Genomic DNA, 24,545 nt, shown 5'->3' with positions numbered 1-24,545 from the left:
CCACACCTGTCGAGTGGGCCGTGTGCTCCCTATACCACAATCTATTAAATGTTGTGGGTCAGGTGAACTCCATGATACACTTTGGGCTTCTCTAAACCCTGGCCCATAACAGTCGGCATTTTTTCTTTGAAATGAAAATACCGATTTTACTGCCAAAATACTGATTTTTGGTATCTGGAATACTGATTTCTGAAGGGAAAGGTTGGCAGCTCTGGGAACTGGCTTGTGTGTGGCATTAACAATACCTCAACACCGACAAAGTTGTTGGCGGAAACCACCCTTGACTTGAAATGGACCATTGAACTTTCCCTATCTCTTTTTTTTTATATATAATTTTTATTGGAATTTTTTACAGAAAATATAAAACATAACGACAAACAATGAAATGCAACAAAATAACCCATAATAACTGTGACACCCCCAGACCGTATCGGCGCATGTATCACATCCCCCCACCCCCCCAACCCTAATGAACAACAAAAGAACTTAAAAAATATTAAAATTAAATAAACAAACATAGTCATTGTCGGCCCCCCCCTTTTTCCCTCCCCTTTTCCCTCCCCGGGTTGCTGCTGCTGCTGTCCCCGTACCCTATCGTTGAGCCAGAAAGTCGAGAAAAGGCTGCCACCGCCTAAAGAACCCTTGCACCGACCCTCTCAGGGCGAATTTGACCTTCTCTAGCTTAATGAAACCCGCCATGTCATTGATCCAGGTCTCCACGCTTGGGGGCCTCGCATCCTTCCATTGTAGCAAGATCCTTCGCCGGGCTACTAGGGATGCAAAGGCCAGCACACCGGCCTCTTTCGCCTCCTGCACTCCCGGCTCCACCCCAACCCAAAAATCGCGAGTCCCCAACCTGGCTTGACCCTGGATCCCACCACCCTCGACACCGTCCTCGCCACCCCCTTCCAGAACTCCTCCAGTGCCGGGCATGCCCAGAACATATGGGCATGGTTCGCTGGACTCCCCGAGCACCTGACACACCTGTCCTCACCCCCAAAGAACCTACTCATCCTCGTCCCAGTCATGTGGGCCCGGTGCAGCACCTTGAATTGGATGAGGCTAAGCCGCGCACACGAGGAGGAAGAATTAACCCTCTCCAGGGCATCAGCCCATGTCCCGTCTTCGATCTGTTCCCCCAGTTCCCCCTCCCACTTCGTTTTCAGCTCCTCTACTGACGCCTCCTCCGCCTCCTGCATAACCTTGTAGATATCGGATATCTTCCCCTCTCCGACCCAGACCCCCGAAAGCACCCGAACTTTCCCTATCTCGAGAACACATCGAGAAAGGCGTGCAGGAGCTGCAGGGGTCCTTGGGCTATGGTGTCCATTGTTTGGCCTGTCCTTTTTAAACTGTATCACAGGATTGTGCCGGTCTGGCCAGACTTCCTCCGAAAGGGCAGCCCCCAGAGGCAAGTCCGTAACGGAGTGCGAGTCTCAGACATTACCTCTGACTGGTGGGATACCTTCCCCCGAGGATAAAGGAGGGAACCAGCCACAGTGCCAACTATGCGGTTGGCGAACTCTTGGTGGCCAAGACCGACAATTCTGGCGCAAAGCATGCCATCAATGACTGCTGAGGAAGAGGTCGGTCGGGGGGGGGGGGGGGGGGGGGGGGATGGGGAACGGACATAGGGGCTTAGTGGGTTGGGTGCTTCGTGGGTGTGTTCTAAATTGTAAAAACGTTGACAATTTGTGGAATAAAAATACTTTAAAAAAAGAGAATGCCAACCACTGAGGTCACTGCAAACCAGGGCCTTGCACATGGACTCCCCAAAAGTAGAGGGCTGTTTAATGCATTTGAACTGCAGGGCAGCATGGTGGTGCAGGGGTTAGCACTGCTGCCTCACGGCACCGAGGGCCTGGGTTCGATCCCAGCCTCGTGTCACTGTCCGTGTGGAGTTTGCACATTCTCCCCGTGTCTGCGCGGGTCTCGCCCCACAACCCAAAGATGTGCAGGGTTTGTGAATTGCCACGCTAAATTGCCCCTTAATTTAAAAAAATGCAGTTGAACTGTGTCATGGTTCTGGAATTTGCACCGATACCGGTCCCGTTGCAGGTAAATGATCATCCAGTGACAATGAAAATGGACACAGGTGCTGCCGTCACCATTGTGGACCTCCGCACATTTCAGCGGCTTCATGCAGGGATCATGCCACTGACAATATGCAATACCACAACATGACTGGAACCTACATTGGGGAGCATTTGAAGATTGTGGGACCTCTGTGACTTTGGTAACGTACGGGCAGTAGTCGGTCTGTCTTCATTTGGTGGTGGTGCAGGAACCAGGGCCGAACCTGTTGGGGCGAGATTGGTTTGGAGTCCTCCGTTTTGACTGGCAACAAGTCTTTCGGCTGGGACTTGGGACCTATATGATGTGCTGGGTAAATACCCTGAGGTGCTCAAGGAGGGTCTGGGCAGGATAAAGGGTGTTGAAGGACATACCTATGTGGATGCTACTGTTCATTCCCGATATTTCAGGACGAGCCCTGTCCTATGCACGCTGCTTGCGAAGGTCAGTGTGGAACTCAGGCGCCTGCGGGATCTGGGGAATGGGTCATATGCCTGGGACAGTTTATGGAATGGGCTGCGTATGTGGTGCCAGTGATGAAGCCCGACAAAAATGTCCACCTCAGCAGTGATTTCAAACTTACCGTGAACAGGGCTTCGCGTCTGGGCCGTTACCCAATGCCCTGTGTACACCAGACTGGCTGGAGGATGCTCTCACTTGAAGCTGGACAGAGCCATGCTTATTTGCAGGTGGATCCCGACCAGGAGTCCAGAAAGTTCGCAACTATCAACACTCATTGCAGGTTGTTTGAGTATATCCACCTCCCCTGGGAGTTTCGTCGGCCCCGGCGATTTTTCAGCGGGCAATGGAGAATATTTTGCAGGGCCCACCAAAGGTGGCAACTAATCTGGATGATGTGCTCATTATGGGATCCACAGAAAAGGAACATATGGCAAACCTGCAGGAAGTGCTCTGGCGGTTTTCCCACTTTGGACCCCGATGTTGGATAAGGATTGTGCTATAAACCGTCGCCAACCCCGAAGAACGCCACCGAGCTCCAGTCATTTTTGGAATTGGTCAATTCCTATGGAAAGTTCATTGCCAACCTGGCCACTCTGTTCGCTCCACTCCATTAAGGAAGAACTCTGAATGGTGCTGAAACGCTTCACAGGACAAAGCATGTGTTGGTGTTGAGGAGGATCTGTCCTCTATGCAGCTTCTAATGCATTATAATCCAGCTAGGCCCATAATTTTGACATGTGATGCTTCCCCTCATTGCATTGTGGCATAAGGAATGGAGAGACTTTCCCAAGCTGCTGGAGTATACCATGCTGAAGTGGTTGCTCCCGGATGTGGAAGGGGAGGGCAGGATTTGGGATATATATATATATATATATGAGTGGCTGGGGAAGCACTGGGGAATGCAGGAGGTGAGGATTAAGAATAAATAGGAGGAGGCGCTGGGGGTGGGGTGGGGGAGATAGAATGTGGAGTGAGGCGCACATAGGGTAAATTCGACCTTGTGCGCAGGGATGAGTTTGATACAGTTTAAGCAGGTCCATATGTGCATACGACTTGGGTGAGGATGAGTGTGTTCTTCCAAGGGGTGTCAGACAATTGTGCGGTGTGGGCGAGGACCAGCAAATCACGCACATATGTTCTGGGGCTGTGAGACATTGGAGACATACTGGGAGGGGTATTCGAGACGCTTTCGAAGATTGTGGGGGTAGAGGTCGTGCCGGACCCAATGGTGGCGATTTTTAGCGTATCAGAAACGCCGGAGTTGATGGTGGGGAGTTTCATAGAATTTACAGTGCAGAAGGAGGCCATTCGGCCCATCGAGTCTGCACCGGCTCTTAGAATGAGCAGCCTACCCAAGCCCATACCTCCATCCTATCCCCATAACCCAACCTAACACTAAGGGCAATTTGGACCCTGAGGGCAATTTAGCCTGGCCAATTCACCTAACCTGCACATCTTTGGACTGTGGGAGGAAACCGGAGCACCCAGAGGAAACCCACGCTGACATGGGGAGAACGTGCAGACTCCACACAGACAGTGACCCAAGCCGGGATTCAAACCTGGGACCCTGGAGCTGTGAAGCATTTGTGCTAACCACTATGCTACCGTGCTGCCCTTAGGGCCAATGTTCTGACCTTTGCCTCTCTTAATGTTCAGTGAAGGATATTGTTGGATTGTCAATCAGCAAAGCCATTGGAGTTGGCGGCGTGGGTGGGGGGCCTGTATGATTTGCTATGGCTGCAAGCCAAAAGATCAAGTTCGAGTTGAGGAGATCAGCGGAGGGCTTTTAGCCGCAGTGGGGTCTGTTCATGGCAATATTTAAGATATTGTTTGTTGGGGGGAGGGGGGGGGTGAAAAGGGGAAAGATTTACACAAACTGAACTGTGGGGATGTTGATACTGTTTTTGATTCATGTTTTTGTACTTTTGAACATGTTTGGAATTCACTACCTCCATCACCGATGCACAGTGACAACAGTGTGTACAAGATGCACTGTAGCAACTCACCAAGGCTCCATCGGCAGCACCTAGCTACTCCATGGCCTCTACCATGGATAGCAGATGAATGAGAAGACCACCGCTGCAAGTTCCCCTCCAAGCCATAAATCATCCTGACTTGGAACTATATCACCATTCTTCACTGTCGGGTCAGAATCTTGGAACTCCCTTCCTAACAGCACTGTGGGTATATCTACATCACATGGACTGCAGCAATTCAAGAAGACAACTCACCATCACCTTCTTGAGGGAAATTTAGGGATGGGCAATAAATGCTGGCCTCGCCAGCGTCACCCAGTGAAGGAACAAAAAAGGTCGGCAGTGGTAATGATGGAAACATTCTCAGATGAACGAAGAATATCATACAAAAGGGTGTGTGTGTGTGTATAGATATATACAGACTACAACAGAATGCAAATGAATTAAATACAGCATGACTCATGATCCCAGGTTATCCCTGCATGAGTTACACCAATGAAACTGTTTTTCATAAATGTAGTCACTGTTGAAATGCAGTTAATGATATCCTCTACAGACAGTGTGTTTGTATCAATATACACATTACTCTTGCCTTAAAGGTGTGTAAGGTGAATGCCAATATTGCAGTTAATATGTGCGTTGGAATTGAGAGACCTGACGCAGACTTGCTCACCACATTCTTGATGGAATTTGGCCTGCATTCATTCCTCTCCAACTTGAACTGAAAAAGCCCCCAGCTGCTTTCATGGATCCCTACCATGGAATGTCCTATGATTACAATTGCAAGTTGGCAACCATGCTTGGAGTAACTTGTTCCCAAGGAGTTATCCATAATTGTCATGATTTTCGCAAGTACAACGTGTACCCTGGGATGGAGGGTTTAATACTTAATGAACAGTTCCATTTATATGCAAAAAATCCTGAATGTTTACAATTTTTTGCTGCATGTTTTGGGAGATGATCTGAAGTAAAAGGACAGCCCCTTGAACATTAACATTTGTTTCATGAAAGTGAATTTGAACATTTTACAATATTTATTTATTCTTTCTTCAGGTTGGATTTAGAATGAAATCTGAGGAGACGGATATAATTTTTAAATATGGGATATGCATGTAAGTCTCAGCAGTCCCTCAACAGCAACTTGTATTTTTTTTTAAATAATTTTTATTGAAAATTTTTTTACAAAATATATAACAACAAACAGTAACAAACAACAATAAAACAACATAATAAGCATAACACCCCCAAAACCATAGCAACGCATATATCAAGCCCCCACACCCCCCCAAACCCGGTAAACAACAAGAGAACTTGAAATAAAATAAAATAAAATAAACATAGTCAACACACCCCCCCCCCCTTTTCCCCCCTCCCCCCCCGGGTTGCTGCTGCTGCTGACCTAGTTCCCTATCGCTGAGCCAGAAAGTCGAGGAAAGGCTGCCACCGCCTAAAGAACCCTTGTACCGATCCTCTCAGGGCGAATTTGACCTTCTCCAGCTTAATAAAACCCGCCATGTCATTGATCCAGGTCTCCACGCTTGGGGGTCTCGCATTCTTCCACTGTAGCAAGATCCTCCGCCGGGCTACTAGGGACACAAAGGCCAAAACACCGGCCTCTCTCGCCTCCTGCACTCCCGGCTCCACCGCAACCCCAAATATCGCGAGTCCCCAGCCTGGCTTGACCCTGGATCCCACCACCCTCTACACCATCCTCGCTACCCCCTTCCAGAACTCCTCCAGTGCCGAGCATGCCCAGAACATATGGGCATGGTTCGCTGGACTCCCCGAACACCTGACGCACCTGTCTTCGCCCCCAAAGAACCTACTCATCCTAGTCCCGTGCATATGGGCCCGGTGCAGCACCTTGAATTGGATGAGGCTAAGCCGCGCACATGAGGAGGAAGAGGTAACCCTCTCCAGGGCATCCGCCCATGTCCCATCCTCGATCTGCTCCCCCAGCTCCCCCTCCCACTTAGCCTTTAGCTCCTCTACTGACACCTCCTCCACCTCCTGCATTACCTTGTAGATATCAGATACCTTCCCATCCCCGACCCCCAAAAACACCCTGTCCCTCGCCCCCCTCGCGGGTAGCAAAGGGAATCCCTCCACCTGCCGCCTAGCAAACGCCTTTACCTGCAGGTACCTGAACATGTTCCCCGAGGGGAGCTCAAATTTCTCCTCCAACTCTCCCAGGCTCGCAAACCTCCCGTCAATGAACAGGTCCCTCAGCTTTCTGATGCCCGCTCTGTGCCACCCCAGGAACCCCCCATCAATGTTCCCCGGGACGAACTGATGGTTCCCCCTTAGCAGAGCCTCCATCGAGCCCCCCACTTCCCCCCCATGTCGCCTCCACTACCCCCAAATCTTGAGGGTAGCCGCCACCACCGGACTTGTGGTATACCTCGTAGGAGGGAGCGGCAACGGCGCCGTTACCAGGGCCCCCAGGCTTGTGCCTCCACAGGACGCCATCTCCAACCTTTTCCATGCTGCCCCCTCCCCCTCCATCACCCACTTGCGCGCCATCGACACCATTGCCGCCCAATAATACTCCGAGAGGTTGGGGAAAGCCAGCTCCCCACCATCTCTGCCCCGCTCCAAGAAGACCCTCTTCACCCTCGGGGTCCCATGCGCCCAAACAAAGTTCATGATGCTGCTAGTCCCTCCTAAAAAAGGCCCTAGGGATAAAGATGGGCAGGCACTGAAAAAGAACCTCGGGAGCACCGTAATTTTGACGGACTGCACTCTACCCGCCAGCGATAGCGGCAACATGTCCCACCTTTTAAATTCCTCCTCCATCTGCTCCACAAGCCTGGTAAAATTAAGCTTGTGGAGAGTCCCCCAACTGCTGGCCACCTGCACCCCCAGGTATCTAAAACTCTTCACTGCCCTCTTAAACGGAAGCCTACCAATTCCCTCCTCCTGATCACCCGGGTGCACTACAAATACCTCGCTCTTGCCCAGATTCAGCTTATAGCCCGAGAAGCCCCCAAACTCAGCCAACAGCTCCATCACCCCCGGCATTCCCCCCACTGGGTCCGCCACATACAGCAGCAGGTCGTCCGCATACAGCGATACCCGATGTTCCTCCCCACCCCGCACCAGACCCCTCCACCTCCCCGACTCCCTCAACGACATAGCCAGAGTTTCAATTGCCAGTGCAAAAAGCAAGGGGGACAGGGGGCACCCCTGCCTGGTCCCACGGTAGAGCCTGAAGTACTCTGACCTCCTTCTATTAGTAGCTACACTCGCCATCGGGGCCTCATAAAGCAACCTCACCCATTTGATGAACCCCTCCCCAAATCCAAACCTCTCCAGCACCTCCCGCAGGTACCCCCACTCAACTCTATCAAAGGCCTTCTCTGCATCTAGCGCCACCACTATCTCCGCCTCCCCCTCAACCGCCGGCATCATAATAACATTTAACAACCTCCGCACATTCGTGTTAAGCTGTCTTCCCTTGACAAATCCTGTTTGATCCTCATGTATCACCACTGGCACACAGTCCTCTATCCTGGTGGCCAGGATCTTCGCCAGCAACTTAGCATCCACATTGAGGAGCGAGATTGGCCTGTATGATCCACACTGCAGGGGGTCCTTATCCCGCTTCAGGATCAAAGAAATCAGCGCCCGTGACATCGTCGGGGGCAAAGCCCCCCCTCCCATGCCTCATTGAAGGCCCGCACCAACAGGGGGCCCACCAGGTCCGCATACTTTTTATAAAATTCCACTGGGAACCCATCCGGCCCCGGCGCCTTCCCTGACTGCATTTGACCAATTCCCCCCTCCAACTCAATCGGCGCCCCCAGCCCCTCCACCAGCTCCTCCTGCACCTTTGGGAAACGTAGCCTGTTCATAAAGCTATCCATCCCCCCCCACACACCCCACACACACCGGTGGCTCCAACCGGTACAGTTCCTCGTAAAAGTCCCTAAAGACCCCGTTCACCTCTGCCCCCTTCCGCACCACATTGCCACCCTTAACCATCACTCCACCAATTTCCCCATCCTGCTCGCCTTCTCCCCATACTCATAAACCGCGCCTTGCACCTTCCCCCACTGTGTCTCCGCCTTTCTGGTGGTCAGCAAGTCGAACTTGGCCTGCAAGCTATGCCGTTCCCCCACAATCCCTCCTCCGGGGCCTCCGCGTACCTCCTATCCACATGTAGGAGCTCCCCCACCAGTCTCTCCCTCTCCCTCCTCTCCCTCCTTTCCCTATGGGCCCCCTTTCCCTATGGGCCCGGCTGGAAATTAGCTCCCCCCGAATCACTGCCTTCAGAGCCTCCCAAACCGTCCCCAACCGGACTTCACCTGTATCATTGGCCTCGAGGTACCCCTCAATACTTACCCGGACCCTCCTACACACCTCATCAGCCAGCAACCCCACGTCCAGACGCCACAGCGGGCGCTGGACCCACACCTCCCCCATCTCCAGATCGACCCAGTGGTCTGAAATTGCTATGGCCGAATACTCGGCATCCTCCACCCTTGGGATCAATCCCCTGCTCAGAACGAAAAATCTATTCGGGAGTAAACCCTATGCACATGGGAAAAAAAGGAATACTCCCGCGCCCTCGGCCTCCCAAACCTCCAGGGATCCACCCCTCCCATCTGGTCCATAAACCCCCTCAGCACCTTGGCTGCCGCCGGCCTCCTACCCGTCCTTGAACTGGACCGGTCTAGTGGGGGATCCAGCACCGTGTTAAAGTCTCACCCCATGATCAGGCCCCCCCGCCTCCAGGTCCGGAATGCGGCCCAACATACGCCTCATAAAGGCAGCGTCATCCCAATTTGGGGCATACACGTTTACCAGCACCACATTCTCTCCCTGCAGCCTACCCTTCACCATAACAAACCTGCCCTCCTTGTCCGCCACCACCTCAGACGCCTCGAATGCCACCCTCTTCCCCACCAGAATCGCCACCCCCCGGTTCTTCGTATCTAATCCTGAATGGAAAACCTGCCTCACCCACCCCTTTCTCAGACGAACCTGGTCCGCCACCTTCAGGTGGGTCTCCTGGAGCATAGCCACGTCCGCCTTCAGCCCCTTCAAATGGGAAAATACCCTAGCCCGCTTAACCGGCCCATTCAGCCCCCTCACGTTCCAGGTGATCAGCCGCATCAGAGGGCACCCCGCCCCCCTCCCCCGCCGACTAGCCATAGCTCATCGACTGCTCGCCCCAGGCCAGCACACCCCGCCCGACCCGTTCCCCATGACGATAGCGCCTCTCCACTACCCCCCCCCCCCCGCCCACACCAGCCCCTTCCTGGCCATTCCAGCAGCAACCCGGTACCCCCCCCCCCCCCCCCCCCCCCCCCCCCCCCCCCCCCCAGGCTAGGACCCCTCCTAGCCATGACGCAACCTCTCCATGGTACTTCCGTGAGTCAGCTGACTTCTGCTGACCCCGGCAACTCCCGCCAAAACCCGACCCCTCCCGACATGGGGGTCATCCCCCCTCCTGCCACACCTCCTTGGCACCGCTCCAGCGTGGGAAAAAACCAGTAGAGGCCACGCCCCCACCGCCAGCTCCACCCCTCCTGCCCCGCAGTGCGGGAAACCAGAGGAAAGCCCACGCTTTCACACTGCCCCTCCCCACCCTTCTGACGCAGCTCCCAAATTCCAGCTCCACCCCATCCCCCAGCCCCATACAGAAAAAAAACAAACCCCCAACATCCCCCACATAACACAAAACCATACCCAACAGAACCACCCGGAAACAGAGCAAGAACCAGCATAGAAAAAACATATCAAAATTACAAAAACAGCAACAGCAAAAACAGCAACAACCGTAGTACACAAGACCCCGAAGCCCCCAAACCCTAGTTCGGGTCCAGCTTCTCCGCCTGCACAAAGGCCAACGCCTCCTCCGGGGACTCAAAGTAGTAATGCCGGTCCTTGTATGTTACCCACAGACGCTAAGGCAGCAACATTCCAAATTTAACCTGCTTGTTATGCAGCACCGCCTGCGTCCGGTTAAACCCGGCCCGCCGCTTAGCCACCTCCGCACTCCAGTCCTGGTAGATTCGCACTGCCGAGTTCTCCCACTTGCTGCTCCTCTCCTCCTGTGCCCAGCGCAGCACACACTCCCGGTCACTGAACCGATGGAACCGCACCAGCACCGCCCGCGGGGGTTCATTTACCTTGGGCCTCCTGGCAAGCACTCTGTGGGCTCCCTCAAGCTCCAGGGGCAGATGGAAGGACCCCGCCCCCACCAACAAATTCAGCATCGTGGCCACATAGGACGGTAGATCCGACCCCTCCAGCCCCTCCGCAAGGCCCAGGATCCTCAAATTCTTCCGCCTCGTGCGAAAGTCCAGCTCCTCCAAGCGGTCTTGCCACTTTTTGTGGAGTGCCTCGTGCATCTCCACCTTCCCCACGAGGACCACGGCCTCCTCCTCCCGATCAGCGGCCTGCTGCTGCAACTCTTGAAAGGCTGCCCCCTGGGCTGTCTGGGTCTCAAGCAGCCTGCTGGTAGTCGCCTTCAGGGAGTCCAGCAACTCAGCCTTCAGCTCCGCAAAACAGCGCAGAAGAGCAGCTTGCTGCTCCTGCGCCCACTGCCACCAATTCTCGGGTGCTCCGCCGGCTGCCATTTTGTCCTCCTTCCCCTGTTTTTTCTGGGGAGCTGCTGCAGCCTTTTTCTTTGCCCCACTCCGGATGCGCACCATAAAGTCCGGGGAATGTTCCTCCAAGCACCTTCCCCCACCGGGAATCGTTGAAACAGCGCCGTTTGGGGCCCTAAAACAGGCCTGAAAGTCCTTTGATAGCAGGAGCTGCCGAACGTGCGGCTTAGCTCCGCATCACCGCAACCGGAAGTTCATGACTGAGCAACTTGTATTTTTATCACACCTTTAGTGGAATAAAATATTCCAAAGGAATAAAAATCGATGCTCATCAGGTCCAGTTTTCAGATAGAAATTGAAACTGACTATTGGCTAGTGTAGGGCATTGTACAGGGCATTGGTGAGGCCCTACCTGGAGTATTGTGTACAGTTTTAGTGACCTCATCTGAGGGAATGCAGCAAAGGTTTACCAGGCTGATTCCTGGGATGGCGGGACTGTCTTATGAGGAGAGACTGAATCGGCTAGGATTCTATTTGTTGGAATATAGAAGAATGAGAGTGGATCTCATAGAAAATTACAAAATTCAAATAGGATCAGACAGGGTAAATTCAGAAAGAGCTGGTTGGTGGGACAGTCCAGGACCAGGGGTCATAGTTTGAAGATAAGGAATAAATCGTTTAGGACTGAGGTGAGGAGAAATTTCTTCACCCAGAGAGTGGTGAATCTGGAATTCGCTACCACAGAAAGAAGTTGAGGCCACAATTTTGTTAAATTTCAAGTAGGAATTAGATATCGCTCTTGGGGCTAAAGGGATCAAGGGATCACTGATGAGCTCAACGCATTCTATGCCCGCTTGGAGTAAGAGGTCAGCGAGAGCGCGCCCTCCACACTGGAAGCCTCGGATGAACGTGTCTCTGAGGTCACCATTGGAGATGTCAGATCTGCCTTCTCAAAGGTCAACCCACGGAAAGTCACTGGCCTGGATGGGGTACCCGGAGGTGCAGTCAGGACTTGCATGGATCAGTTGGCGGGGGGTATTCGCAGACATCTTCAACTTCAATTGACAACAATCTGCTTCAAGAAGACGACCATCAATCCTGTACCAAAGAAAAGCCAAACAGCATGCCTTCATGACTATCATCCAGTGGCTCAGACATCCATCATTATGAAGTGCTTCGAAAGGTTAGTTATGGCACAAATCAACTCCAGCCTCCCAGATTGCCTTGATCCACGACAGTTCGTCTACCGCTGCAACAGATCCACAGCAGACACCATCTCCCTGGCCCTGCACTCAACACTGGAACACCTAGATAACAAAGACACTAATGTCAGACTCTTATTTATCGACTACAGCTCAGCCTTCAACACCATTATTCCTACGAATCTCATCTCCAAACTCCGTGGCCTAGGCTTCGGCTCCTCCCTCTGTGACTGGATCCTGACCTTCCTAACCCACAGACCATAATCAGTAAGGATAGGCAACAAAACGTCCTCCACGATTATCCTCAACACCGGTGTCCTACAAGGCTGTGTCCTCAACCCCCTACTATACTCCTTATACACCTACGAGTCCCCTCCAACTCAATTTTCAAATTTGCTGATGACACCACCGTAGTGGGTCGGATTTCAAACAATGACGAGACAGAGTAGAGGAATGAGATAGAGAATCTGGTGAACTGGTGCGACGACAATAATCTCTCCCTCAATGTCAACAAAATGAAGGAGATTGTCATCAACTTCAGGAATTGTGGCGAGAATGTGCCCCTGTCTACATCAATGGGAACGATCTAGAAAGGGCCGAGCGCTTCACGTTTTTAGGTGTACAGATTAGCAACAACCTGTCCTGGTTCCTCCCATGCCGACACTATAGTTAAGAAAGCCTACCAACAGCTCTATTTTCCCAGAAGACTAAGGAAATTTGGCATGTCAGCTACGACTCTCACCAACTTTAACAGATGCACCATAGAAAGCATTCTTTCTGGTTGTGTCACAGCTTGGTATGGAGCCTGCTCTGTCAAAGACCGCAGGAAATTACAAAAGGTCGTGAATGTAGCCCAGTCCATCACGCAAACCAGCCTCCCATCCACTGACTCTGTCTACAATTCCCGCTGCCTCGGAAAGGCAACCAGCATAATGAAGGACCCCATGCACTCCGGACATACTCTCTTCCATCTTCTTCCGTCAGGAAAAAGGTACAAACGTCTGAGGTCATGTACCAACCGACTCGAGATCAGCTTCTTCCATACTACCATCAGACTTTTGAATGGACCTACCTGGTATTAAGTTGATCTTTTCTCTACACCCTAGTTATGACTGTGACATTACATTCTGTAGTCTCTCCTTCCTTCCCTATATACGGTATGTGTTGTCTGCATAGCATGCAAGAAACAATACTTTTCATTGTATACTAATACATGTGACAATAATAAATCAAATTTTAAAAAAGGGAGGTGGGATTAGGATTTTGAACTTGCTGATCAGCCTTGATCATCAACAATGGTGGAGCAACTTGAAGATTCGAATGGCCTACTCCTGACGGGCTGTGGGCAGAAGCCCTGAGTAGGGTAAATTCGACCGCAACATGTGCCAGGCTCGGCCTGATTCAATTTAAGGTCGTTCACCGGGCCCACATGACGGTGGCTCGGATGAGCAAATTCTTTGGGGTAAAGGACAAATGCGCTAGGTGCGCAGCATGACCAGCGAACCACGTTCACATGTTTTGGACATGTCCGATGCCTAGGGGTACTGGGAGGGATTTGCGGGGATCATGTCCCGGGTGCTAAAAACAAGTGTGGCGATGGGTCCAGGGGTGACAATTTTTGGGGTTTCGGAGGACCCGGGAGTCCAGGGTGAGAAAGAGGCCGATGTTCTGGCCTTTGCTTCCCTGATAGCCCGGCGACGAATATTATTGACATGGAGGGACTCAAAGCCCCCGAAGACTGAGTTGTGGCTTTCGGACATGTCGAGTTTTCTGGGTATGGAAAACATTAAGTTCGCCTTGAGGGGATCTGTACAGGGGTTCGCCCGAAGGTGGCAAACATTCATTGACTTCTTTGGGGGAGAGTGAGCGTCAGCAGGGTGGGGGGGGGAGGTTAGAGTAGAGTAGAGTAGGAGGGATAAATTGGCGGGTAGTGCCAATGGGAGAGGAGCGGGCTTGTGCAGTATGGTACGAATGAAGTATTGAATGTCCGTGGATGTTTGCACATTTTTGCCTTTTTTGCTTTCTTTTTGTTGATGTCTGTAACTGTTTACAATGCCGAAAACCTACCTCAATAAAATTGTTGTTAAAAAAATAAAAATAAATTCCCAAACAACATCCAGAAGAAAAAATACCCTTTTAACAGAGATCAGGGGCGGAATTCTCCAACCCACCGCAGGGTCGGGGAATCGCCCGGGGCCGAAGTAAATCCTGCCCCTGCCGTTGCCGGAATTCCCCGCCACCCGGAATCGGCGGGGGCGGGAATCGCGCCCCGCCGATCGGCGTGCCCCCCGCGCCGACTCTCCGGCCCGCGATGGGCCAAAGTCACGCTGCTGTCAGGCCTCTCCCGCCGACGTGGTTTAAACCACTTCTGTGCCGGCGGGAGCAGGTGGCGCGAGCGGGCCCCGGGGTCCTGGGGGGGGACGCGGGCCGATCGGACCCCGGGGGGTGCCCCCACGGTGGCCTGGCCCACGATCGGGGTCCACCGATCCGCGGGAGGGCCTGTGCCGTGTGGGCACAATTTTTCTTCCGCCGCCGCCACGGCCTTCACCATGGCGGAAGAGACCCCTCCAACGCGCATGCGCCGGTGGTGACGCCTGCGGACGCTCCGGCGCATGCGCGGACTCACGCCGACCAGCGAAGGCCTTTCGGCCAGCCCCGATGCCGATCGGCGTGGCGCCAAAGGCCGTTCGCGCCGGCCGGCGGAGCGGGAGCCACTCCGGCGCAGCCTAGCCCCTAAAGGTGCGGAGAATTCCAGGTTTAAATTCTCTAATAAGAGCAGTTATCCCTTTGAAATCACCCAATCACTCTTTAGCTTGTAAGGAGATCCATGGACTTTCACTGCAGCTCTTCTCTCAGAAAACAAAACTAAAAACTCACTCCGTAGCAGCCTGCTCAAAAACGAAAGTAAAGCAGACAGCCCAGCTCCACCCACTCTCTGACATCACTGCAGCTCTCTAATACACACCCCTTTCTTAAAGGTATATCCAGTACAGCTATTTTATAAACCCCCATTTCTTAAACACCTATTTCTTAAAGGTACTCTCACATGACAAAACAAAAAGGACAGAATTCTCCCGTGACCCTGCCAGTGGGTTCAGTGGCAGGCGGAGGGAGTAGAATTGAGCTGGTGTCCATAATTCAGATTTACACCAGCGAGAAGTTCCCATGGTATCTCCTGCTGGTGCCTGCCATGGTGGATCGGGAAACCTGCTGGAGGCTGGTGTGGCAATGGGATGCAGATGAAGGCCATACGGAATCTTCCACCGACACCTGGGGATGCATTGGCGCATTGGGTATTGTTACTGGACTAGTAATCCAGAGATCGAGGATAATGCTTTGGGGTCTTGAGTTCGAATCCCACTACGGCAGATGATGATATTTGAATTCAATAGGAATCTGGAATTAAAAGTCAAATGATGACCACAAAACCATTGCTGATTGCCCTTTAAAAACCCGTCTGGTTCACTAATGTCCTTCAGGGAAGGAAATCTGCCCTCCTCACCCGGTCTGGCCTATTTGTGACTCCAGACCCACACAGCAATGTGGTTGGCTCTTAACTGCCCCTCACTAAAATGGCCTAGCAAGCCACTCAATTCAAGGGCAATTAGGGATGGGCTACCAAATGCTGGCCCAGTCAGAGAAGCCTGCATCCCGTTTAAAAAGTCCCAAATGAAAGAATTCTGCCCAATGTATCTGTGTGTGCTGTGGGCCAATGAAATGCAACTTGACTGGACTGCAGTGTAAGTTTCAGATTTCATTGTGATGCATAAAACACAACTCATGAAGCAAAACCAAATAAACAGCGGAGAAACACAGCGGAGTGCTGAAATGTTGAATTGCAGCAGTTAATCAAAATACTGTGCTATTTACGTTTACACATTGAATGGTTCACCAGAACTTTTAGAGATCCTGAATCTTCTTGGATATTGTTAAATTCCCCTGAGTCTGGAGGACACGGGTGAAACATGCTGTAAAGTAAGGGAGTTCTAAAACAAGGTGACTTCCTGCTGCGAGGAATTGTACCCTCTATGCTGCTTACAATAAAACAGCTTGCCCTTCAGTTTAGAGGACCCACAGATGCCAACAGCCAAATATTTACCAGATAGTGAATTGTTGCGGGTATGAGGTCCCCATAAATCCGCCAGAGACTGCTTGAGAAAGGAAGCTGTGGGGGATACACGGGCTCTTATACCCCGCCTTATTGGGCGGAGCTACCTTACAATTCTAACCAATGGGTGACTAGTGTTACACACCATTGGGCCAATGAGCAGCGAGCCTTCTCCACAAATGGTGTCTCGGCATTGCTAGGTACCGTAGTACCTCTAGTCATACTATCATAAACAGTTACATTGGCCTCTTTGTGCTCCATATATGATGCTGCCTGGTGGTTCTGGGGGGAAAACCATGTCGAACACACTTCGCTTGTGCGGTAGTATATTTCCATGCCTAGCAACAAAGAACAATACAGCACAGGAACAGGCCCTTCCACCCTCCAAGCCTGCACCGACAATGGTACCTGCCTAAACTAAAACCAGTTGCACTTACGGAGTCCGTATCCTTCCATTCCCACCCTATTCATATGTTTGGCTAAATGTCTCTTTAATGCCGCTATCGTACCTGCTCCCACCACCTCTCCAGGCATCACGTTCCATATATTTACCACCCTCTGTGTAAAAAACATTTTAAAAAAAAATTTTTTTTTTATTTAGTGTACCCAATTAATTTGTTTCCAATAAGTGGCAATTTAGCATGCTCAATCCACCTACCGTGCACATTTTGGGTTGTGGGGTGAAACCCACGCAAACACAGGGAGAATGTGCAAACTCCACACGGACAGTGACCCAGAGCTGGGATCGAACCTGGGACCTCGGCGCCGTGAGGTAACAGGGCTAACCCATTGCGCCACCTTTCTGCCCCCTGTGTAAAAAACATGCCTCGCACATCTGTTCTAAACTTTTCCCCAATGTTCCCCACGCACTTTAAACCTATGTCCCCTGGTACCTGACTCTCCTACCCTAGGAAAGAGCATCTGACTATCCACTCTGTCCATGCCACTCATTATCTTGTAGACCTCTATCAGGTCAACTCTCAACCTCTGTCATTCCAATGAGAACAGACCGAGTTTATATAACCTCTCCTCATAGCTAATGCCCTCCATTATCAGACAACGTCCCAGTAAACCGTTTCTGTACCCTCTCCAAAGCATCCACATTCTTCTAGTAGAGTGCTGACCAGAATTGTACACAATATTCCAAATGAGGCCTAACTAAGGTCCTGCACAGCTGCAACATGACTTGCCAATTTTATATTCAATGCCCTGACTGATGAAGGCCAGCATGCTGTATGCCTTCTTGACCACCTTATCCATGTGGGTTGCCACTTTCAGTAATCGGTGGGCATGCACGCCCAGATCTCTCTGCCTATCAATACTCACAAGAGTTCGACCATTTATTGTGTAATTCCTACATGCATTGGACCTTCCAAAGTTCATTACCTCACACTTGTCCGGATTAAACTCCATCTGCCATTACTCCTCCCAAGACTCCAATCAGTTTATATCCTACTGTATCCTCTGACAATCCTTTTCACTATCTGCAACTCCATCAATTTTTGTGCCGTTTGCGAACTTACTAATCAGACTAGCTACATTTTCTTCCAAATCATTTATATACACTACGAAAGTCCCAGAACTGATCCCTGTGGAACGCCACTAGTCACAGCCCTCCATTCAGAAAAGCAGTCTTCTACTGCTACCCTCTGTCTTCTGTGCCTAAGTCAGTTCTGTATCCAACTTGCCAGCTCTCCTCTGATCCCATGTGAATTCATCTTTTGTACCAGTCTACCATGAGGTACGTTGTCAAAGGCTTTACTGAAGTCCATGTATACAACATCTACTGCCTTTCCCTCATCTATCATCTTTGTCACTCCCTCGAAAAATTGATGAAATTAGCGAGGCACAACCTCCTCTTCACAAAACCATGCTGTCCATCACTAATAAGTCCATTTGTTTACAAATGTGAGTAAATCCTGTCGCTAAGATTTTTTTCCAGTAATTCCCTATCACTGACATAAGGCTAAACGGCCTATAATTTCCTGGATTATCCCTGTTTATCCCTTCTTAAACAATGGAACAACATTGGCTACTCTCCAGGCCTCTGGAACTTCTTCTGTAGCTTCTTCTGTAAATGAGGATACAAAAATTACTGTCAAGGCACCAGCAATTTCCTCCCTTGCCTCCCTCAGTATTCTGGGGTAGATCCCATCAGGCCCTGGGGACTTATCTACTTTAATGCTTCATGCACATAACAATTGGAAAACCTTTGCACAATTCAATTAACTTTATTATTTGTTTCCGGTTAGACTGACTGGCATCAGTCACAGAAAGAGGTGGACTGTCTAACATTCATCAACAGTTATATCTCACCTATTACTACAGCAATTTCCTGCTGTAGCTCATGGTTCATTGCCTCCAGCTGCTTCTTCATGGACTGGGAGACTGTATTGTATCAATTCTTCTGTTTGCCATTGTTACTCTCAGGCCTTTGTTCAGGTAGACTTCTTAATTCTCCCATCGGGAAGATACTTTTGAAATCATCCAGCTTTGAATTGAAAACTCATAAGGAATCTACAACAGAAATCAATGAGAATATATTTACCCAAGCTATGTTTGCATCTTCAAGTGCTCTTTCATCCTTGCCAGTGCAGGGAGCATTGTCATCACTGTCCTTGACAATGAAGTGGAGATGCCGGCATTGGACTGGGGTGAGCACAGTAAGAGGTCTTACAACACTAGGTTAAAGTTCAACAGGTTTGTTTCAAACACTAGCTTTCGGAGCACTGCTCCTTCAAACCTGTTGGACTTTAACCTGGTGTTGTAAGACTTTTTACTTGACAATGAAGTCCACAATCTCGGCATCTTGAACTTTGAGCTGCTCTGTACCCTTCGTCTGATCTCTTCACGGCTGTCTATGGATGAAGAACAACGTAACAGCGTTACCTGACATATTTTAGATTTACCTGTTGAGACATAGAATTTACAGTGCAGAAGGAGGCCATTCTGCACAGGCCCTTGGAAAGAGTACCCCACTCAAGCACACACCACCTCCGTCCCATCCCCTTAACCCAGTAACCCCAGTTAACCTTTCTGGACACTAACGACAATTTAGCATGGCCAATCCACCTAAGCTGCACATCTTTGGACTTTGGACATTTGGGGCATTTTATCAGGCAAATGATTTCAAGTCAAAGTGCTGTAAGCTTCACAAATTTCCTTGCTCCTTTGGATGACAGAAATTTTCCTCATATCTTTGGAATCAACCTGTGAGCATCGGATCAGCTGAGAACTTGAAATCCATTTTCTACTCTCCCTCATGTAATTCACCGCAATTTTGTGGGATCTATTGTGTCATGCAGGAACTTATGGGCCGGGATTCTCTGATGTCGCGCCGGGTCGGAGAATAGCCGGCGAGGGGGGGGGGGGGGGCGCACGCAAATCCCTCCAAGGGGGGAGTGCCGGAGAGGGGGTTTGGGGAAGGAATTTGCGGGCCGGTGTCTGGGGGGGGGGGGGGGGGGGGGGGGGTGGAGAGCGCTAGGGAGGGGGTCTGGGGAGGGGGTGTGCGGTCCCGTGTCGGGGTGTCGGAGAGGGGGCCGGTGTGGGGGGGGGGGGGGAGTGCGGGCCGGTGGCGGGGGGGGGGGGGGGGGGGGGGAGGGGGTTGGGGTGGGGTGAAGAGCGCCGGGGAGGGGGTCTGGGGGGGGGGGGGGGTTTGCATGGCTGGGTGCCAGCTGGCAACAGTGGGGACCATATAGCCCATGGCACCTGGTTGCAGGGGAGGTAATGTGCAATGATGATATGTCGTCTACCCCATCCCCTGCAGACCGTTATGTTTGGCCATCACCCAGCTGTTGGCTGCCGTAGCAGGGGTCACTGCCCTACAGGTTGCCCTATGGGAGCTGGAGCAGGGGTGTGCCAGGGAGGCAGCGGCAGAGGAGCGTGCCGCAGAGGGGCAGGTGGCAGCCGACCAGGCTGGAGGTCCGCCCGCCCGACAGGACGAGGAAGAGGAGGAGGAGGAGGCGGTGCCACGGCGACAGAGGCATTCGATGAGGCCGCGTGTGTACCAGTGCCGCATGTCCTACCAGGACCTCACGGACAGGGCATGCAGGAGGAGAATCCGGATGAGCTGGGAAACCGTTGCCCATATCTGTCACCTGATGGCACACCTGGCATCACATGGGACTGGGGGAGGATCCCCTCTCATGGTGGCCGTCAAGGTGACTCAGGTGCTCAGGTGCATCCGTGCAGTGACAGACGCCCTCTATGACATCGCAGAGCACTACATTCAGTTCCCTGTGGACCGTGCCCACAAGGATGCCTGGGCACCGGGCTTTGCTGCTGTGGTCAGGATACCCATGGTCCAGAGGGCGATCAATGGGGTGCACGTCGCCATGCGGCCATCAGCGGATAACAGGGCCATGTTTATGAACAGGAAGGGGACTGACTCCATGAATATTCAGGTGGTCTGTGACCACCGGATGAAGATCCTACACATCTGCGCCCGGTACCCGGTCAGCGTGCATGACATGTTTATATTGCACAATCGTTCATCCCCGGCATAGAATCATAGAATTTACAGTGCAGAAGGAGGCCATTCAGCCCGCCGAGTCTGCACCGGCTCTTGGAAAGAGCATCCTACCCAAGGTCAACAACTCCACCCTATCCCCATAACCCAGTAACCCCACCCAAGGGCAATTTTGGACACTAAGGGCAATTTATCATGGCCAATCCACCTAACCTGCACATCTTTGGACTGTGGGAGGAAACCGGAGCACCCGGAGGAAACCCACGCACACACGGGGAGGATGTGCAGACTCCGCACAGACAGTGACCCAAGCCGGAATCGAACCTGGGACCCTGGAGCTGTGAAGCGATTGTGCTATCCACAATGCTACCGTGCTGCATCTTCGAGGGACGCCACCCTCGGCTGAGGGGGTGGTCTGCTGCATCCTGCACAACATGGCCTGCTGAGACTGGGTCATGGCCTGCTGAGACTGGGTCATGGCCTGCTGAGACGGGGAATGGCCTGCTGAGACTGGGCCATGGCCTGCTGAGACTGGGCCATGGCCTGCTGAGACTGGGCCATGGCCTGCTGAGACTGGGCCATGGCCTGCTGAGACTGGGTCATGGCCTGCTGAGACTGGGCCATGGCCTGCTGAGACTGGGCCATGGCCTGCTGAGACTGGGCCATGGCCTGCTGAGACTGGGTCATGGCCTGCTGAGACTGGGTCATGGCCTGCTGAGACGGGGAATGGCCTGCTGAGACTGGGCCATGGCCTGCTGAGACTGGGCCACAGCGTTGAGCGCCTCTGCGATCTGCAGCTGGCTCTGGCTCATGGCTGCCTGTGAGAGGGCAGCCATGTCGTAGGCCACGGATGCCGCCTGCACAGAAAGCCCCAGGCCTTGCATACTGCTACCCATGTCCAACACCGTCGCACCCATTGCCTCCACCGCGGACGCCTCTCGTGTGGTTTCGGCCTGGGTGGCACGCATGACTGGCACCACTCCCTTCTCCTGCATACGGGTGGACTCCTCCACCTGCGTCTGCAGCTGCCGCAAGCCGGCTGTCACCCCCTTCGATCATCCCTGGGTTTGTGACTGCATCGGGTCTATGGGTGGATTTCGCTACTCCAGGAGCCTGGGACTCATCTGGGCGGCAGCTGGTTACTGGGGCCGTTCTGCGCGCTTCTCCTGGGGGGGGGGGGGGGGGGGGGGTGCCACATGTCGGGGGGGGGGTCGGGGGGATTGGTGCCATGGGCACAGTGTGGGGTACTCACCCTGGCTTGGTCACTGACCTTCTTGTGGCACTGGCTGCCTGTCCTGGGGGTTACCCCGGTTCGCTGACAGCTCCCACCTCCCCCCATCGGCGCCGGCTGGTGTTGGCTGTGACCCTAGTGCCGTGTCCGGGGTACAGGGCCTCCTCCCTCTGCACCACTGCGTCCAGGCTGGAGTCCACTGCACTTCCCGTGATGCCGTGCTGGCCCCTTCCATGGCGCATAATTTGCGCACTTTTGCTCGCCGCGACGCCGGAGTAGTTTGCGCTGCTTTTAGCGCCGGCATCGGAACTTGGCCACAGGATCGGAGAATCCCGGCCATGATCAGTCGCTGAGGTGATGGAAAATTTGGCGGACATATTGTTGATCGAAGAATTTGGGCAAATTCAGATAAGCATTGACGAATTAACTGAAAAAGGGGGTCTCGGTGTGAAAAAAGAGCAATGATGTAGGCCTGGATTTTTACTGAGACTACTTGACTTGGGAACCCTTTAAAAATGGCAGGGGGTCCTGATTTCAGGGTTCTGGCCGCATTTCCAGGCTGTGCAAATTTTGAGAGTGAGTTTAAAGGTGCAACTGCTTTATGTCAGAAGCGTGCATCTGGTCGTCCCAACCTGCCTGTCTCCATTACGGATATAGGCCTGTCCTACACTTCTGCAATTTTCACTGAGTTGGGCCAGGTTTTTTAAGGAGTAATTTTTCAAAGCCCTTTAGAGACAATGTAAACCCCAGTGTGAATGAGGGTAACTGTTAAACGATAAGTTCAAATGGACCCCCTCATGCCCCATATGTACCCCCATGTTCACAATGCCAGGCTCTGCCCTGCCACACACCCTTTCAGGCCCCTGAGACTATAGAAACATCTATTGTAATAAAGAGAACACTTTCTCCCCAGAGGAAACATTGTTTAATAAACATCTCAGGGTCCCTGACCTCTGCAGTCAATTTCACAATGTTTATTTATGTAATGCAAGTGCTTTCAAATGTTTGTAATTTGTGGTTTTTGAAACTGGAGCATTGATACTTCAATTAGCTTTCCCAAAATGTTTTCCTCTTTATCCCAGCTCCACTTTCTCACTCTTTATTCCAACTCCACTCTCCCCTCTTTATCCCAACTCCACTCTCTCCTCTTTATCCCAGCTCCACTCTGTCCTCTTTATTCCAGCTCCAGTCTCTCTTTATCCCAACTCCACTCTCTCCTCTTTATCCCAACTCCACTCTCTAATCTTTATCCCAGCTCCACTCTCCCCTCTTTATCCCAACTCCACTCTCTCCTCTTTATCCCAGCTCCACTCGCTAATCTTTATCCCAGCTCCACTCTCCCCTCTTATCCCAACTCCACTCTCTCCTCTTTATCCCAGCTCCAGTCTCTCTTTATCCCAACTCCACTCTCTCCTCTTTATCCCAGCTCCACTCTCCCCACTTTATCCCAGCTCCACTCTCTAGTCTTTATCCCAACTCCACTCTCTCCTCTTTATCCCAACTCCACTCTCTCCTCTTTATCCCAGCTCCACTCTCTCCTCTTATCCCAGCTCCACTCTCTCTTTATCCCAACTCCACTCTCTCCTCTTTATCCCAGCTCCACTCTCTCCTCTTTATCCCAGCTCCACTCTCTAATCTTTATCCCAGCTCCACTCTCTCCTCTTTATCCGAACTCCACTCTCCTCTTTATCCCAGCTCCACTCTCCCCTCTTTATCCCAACACCACTCTCTCCTCTTTATCCCAGCTCCATTCTCTCTTTATCCCAACTCCACTCTCTCCTCTTTATCCCAGCTCCACTCTCCCCTCTTTATCCCAGCTCCACTCTGTCCTCCTTATCCCAACTCCACTCTCCCCTCTTTATTCCAGCTCCACTCTCTCCTCTTTATCCCAGCTCCACTCTCTCCTCTTTATCCCACTCCACTCTCCCCTCTTCATCCCACTCTCCCCTCTTCATCCCAGCTCCATTCTCTCTTATCCCAACTCCACTCTCTCCTCTTTATCCCAGCTCCACTCTCCCCTCTTATCCCAACTCCACTCTCTCCTCTTTATCCCAGCTCCACTCTGTCCTCCTTATCCCAACTCCACTCTCCCCTCTTTATCCCAGCTCCATTCTCTCCTCTTTATCCCAGCTCCACTCTCTCCTCTTTATCCCAACTCCACTCTCCCCTCTTTATCCCAACTCCACTCTCTCCTCTATCCCAGCTCCATTCTCTCTTTATCCCAACTCCACGCTCTACTCTTTATCCCAACTCTACTCTCTCCTCTTTATCCCAGCTCCATTCTCTCTTTATCCCAACTCCACTCTCTCCTCTTTATCCCAGCTCCACTCTCTAATCTTTATCCCAACTCCACTCTCTCCTCTTTATCCCAACTCCACTCTCCCCTCTTTATCCAACTCCACTCTCTCCTCTATCCCAGCTCCATTCTCTCTTTATCCCAACTCCACGCTCTACTCTTTATCCCAACT

General features: G+C 52.0%; 1 protein-coding gene across 5 annotated transcripts in view; it reads left to right on the top strand.

Annotated features, from left to right (window-relative positions):
• Nucleotides 1-24,545, top strand: part of LOC119967096 (probable L-cysteine desulfhydrase, chloroplastic) — a 244,358-nt gene that overhangs the window by 22,771 nt on the left and 197,042 nt on the right. The window contains exon 2 of one of the 5 annotated variants that reach the window (XM_038799163.1): nucleotides 5,565-5,623. The exons of the other annotated variants lie outside the window; for them this stretch is intronic. Within the exon in view, the coding sequence (XP_038655091.1) occupies nucleotides 5,611-5,623 (13 nt within the window). The 5' untranslated portion in view covers nucleotides 5,565-5,610. The remainder of the gene's footprint in view (nucleotides 1-5,564; nucleotides 5,624-24,545) is intronic. 5 annotated transcript variants of the gene reach the window in all.

The sequence above is a fragment of the Scyliorhinus canicula genome, chromosome 6, assembly GCF_902713615.1.
Source record: "Scyliorhinus canicula chromosome 6, sScyCan1.1, whole genome shotgun sequence".
Lineage (NCBI taxonomy): Eukaryota > Metazoa > Chordata > Chondrichthyes > Carcharhiniformes > Scyliorhinidae > Scyliorhinus > Scyliorhinus canicula.
Note: the sequence above shows the minus strand (reverse complement) of the source record. Positions and strands in the feature narration are given on the sequence as shown.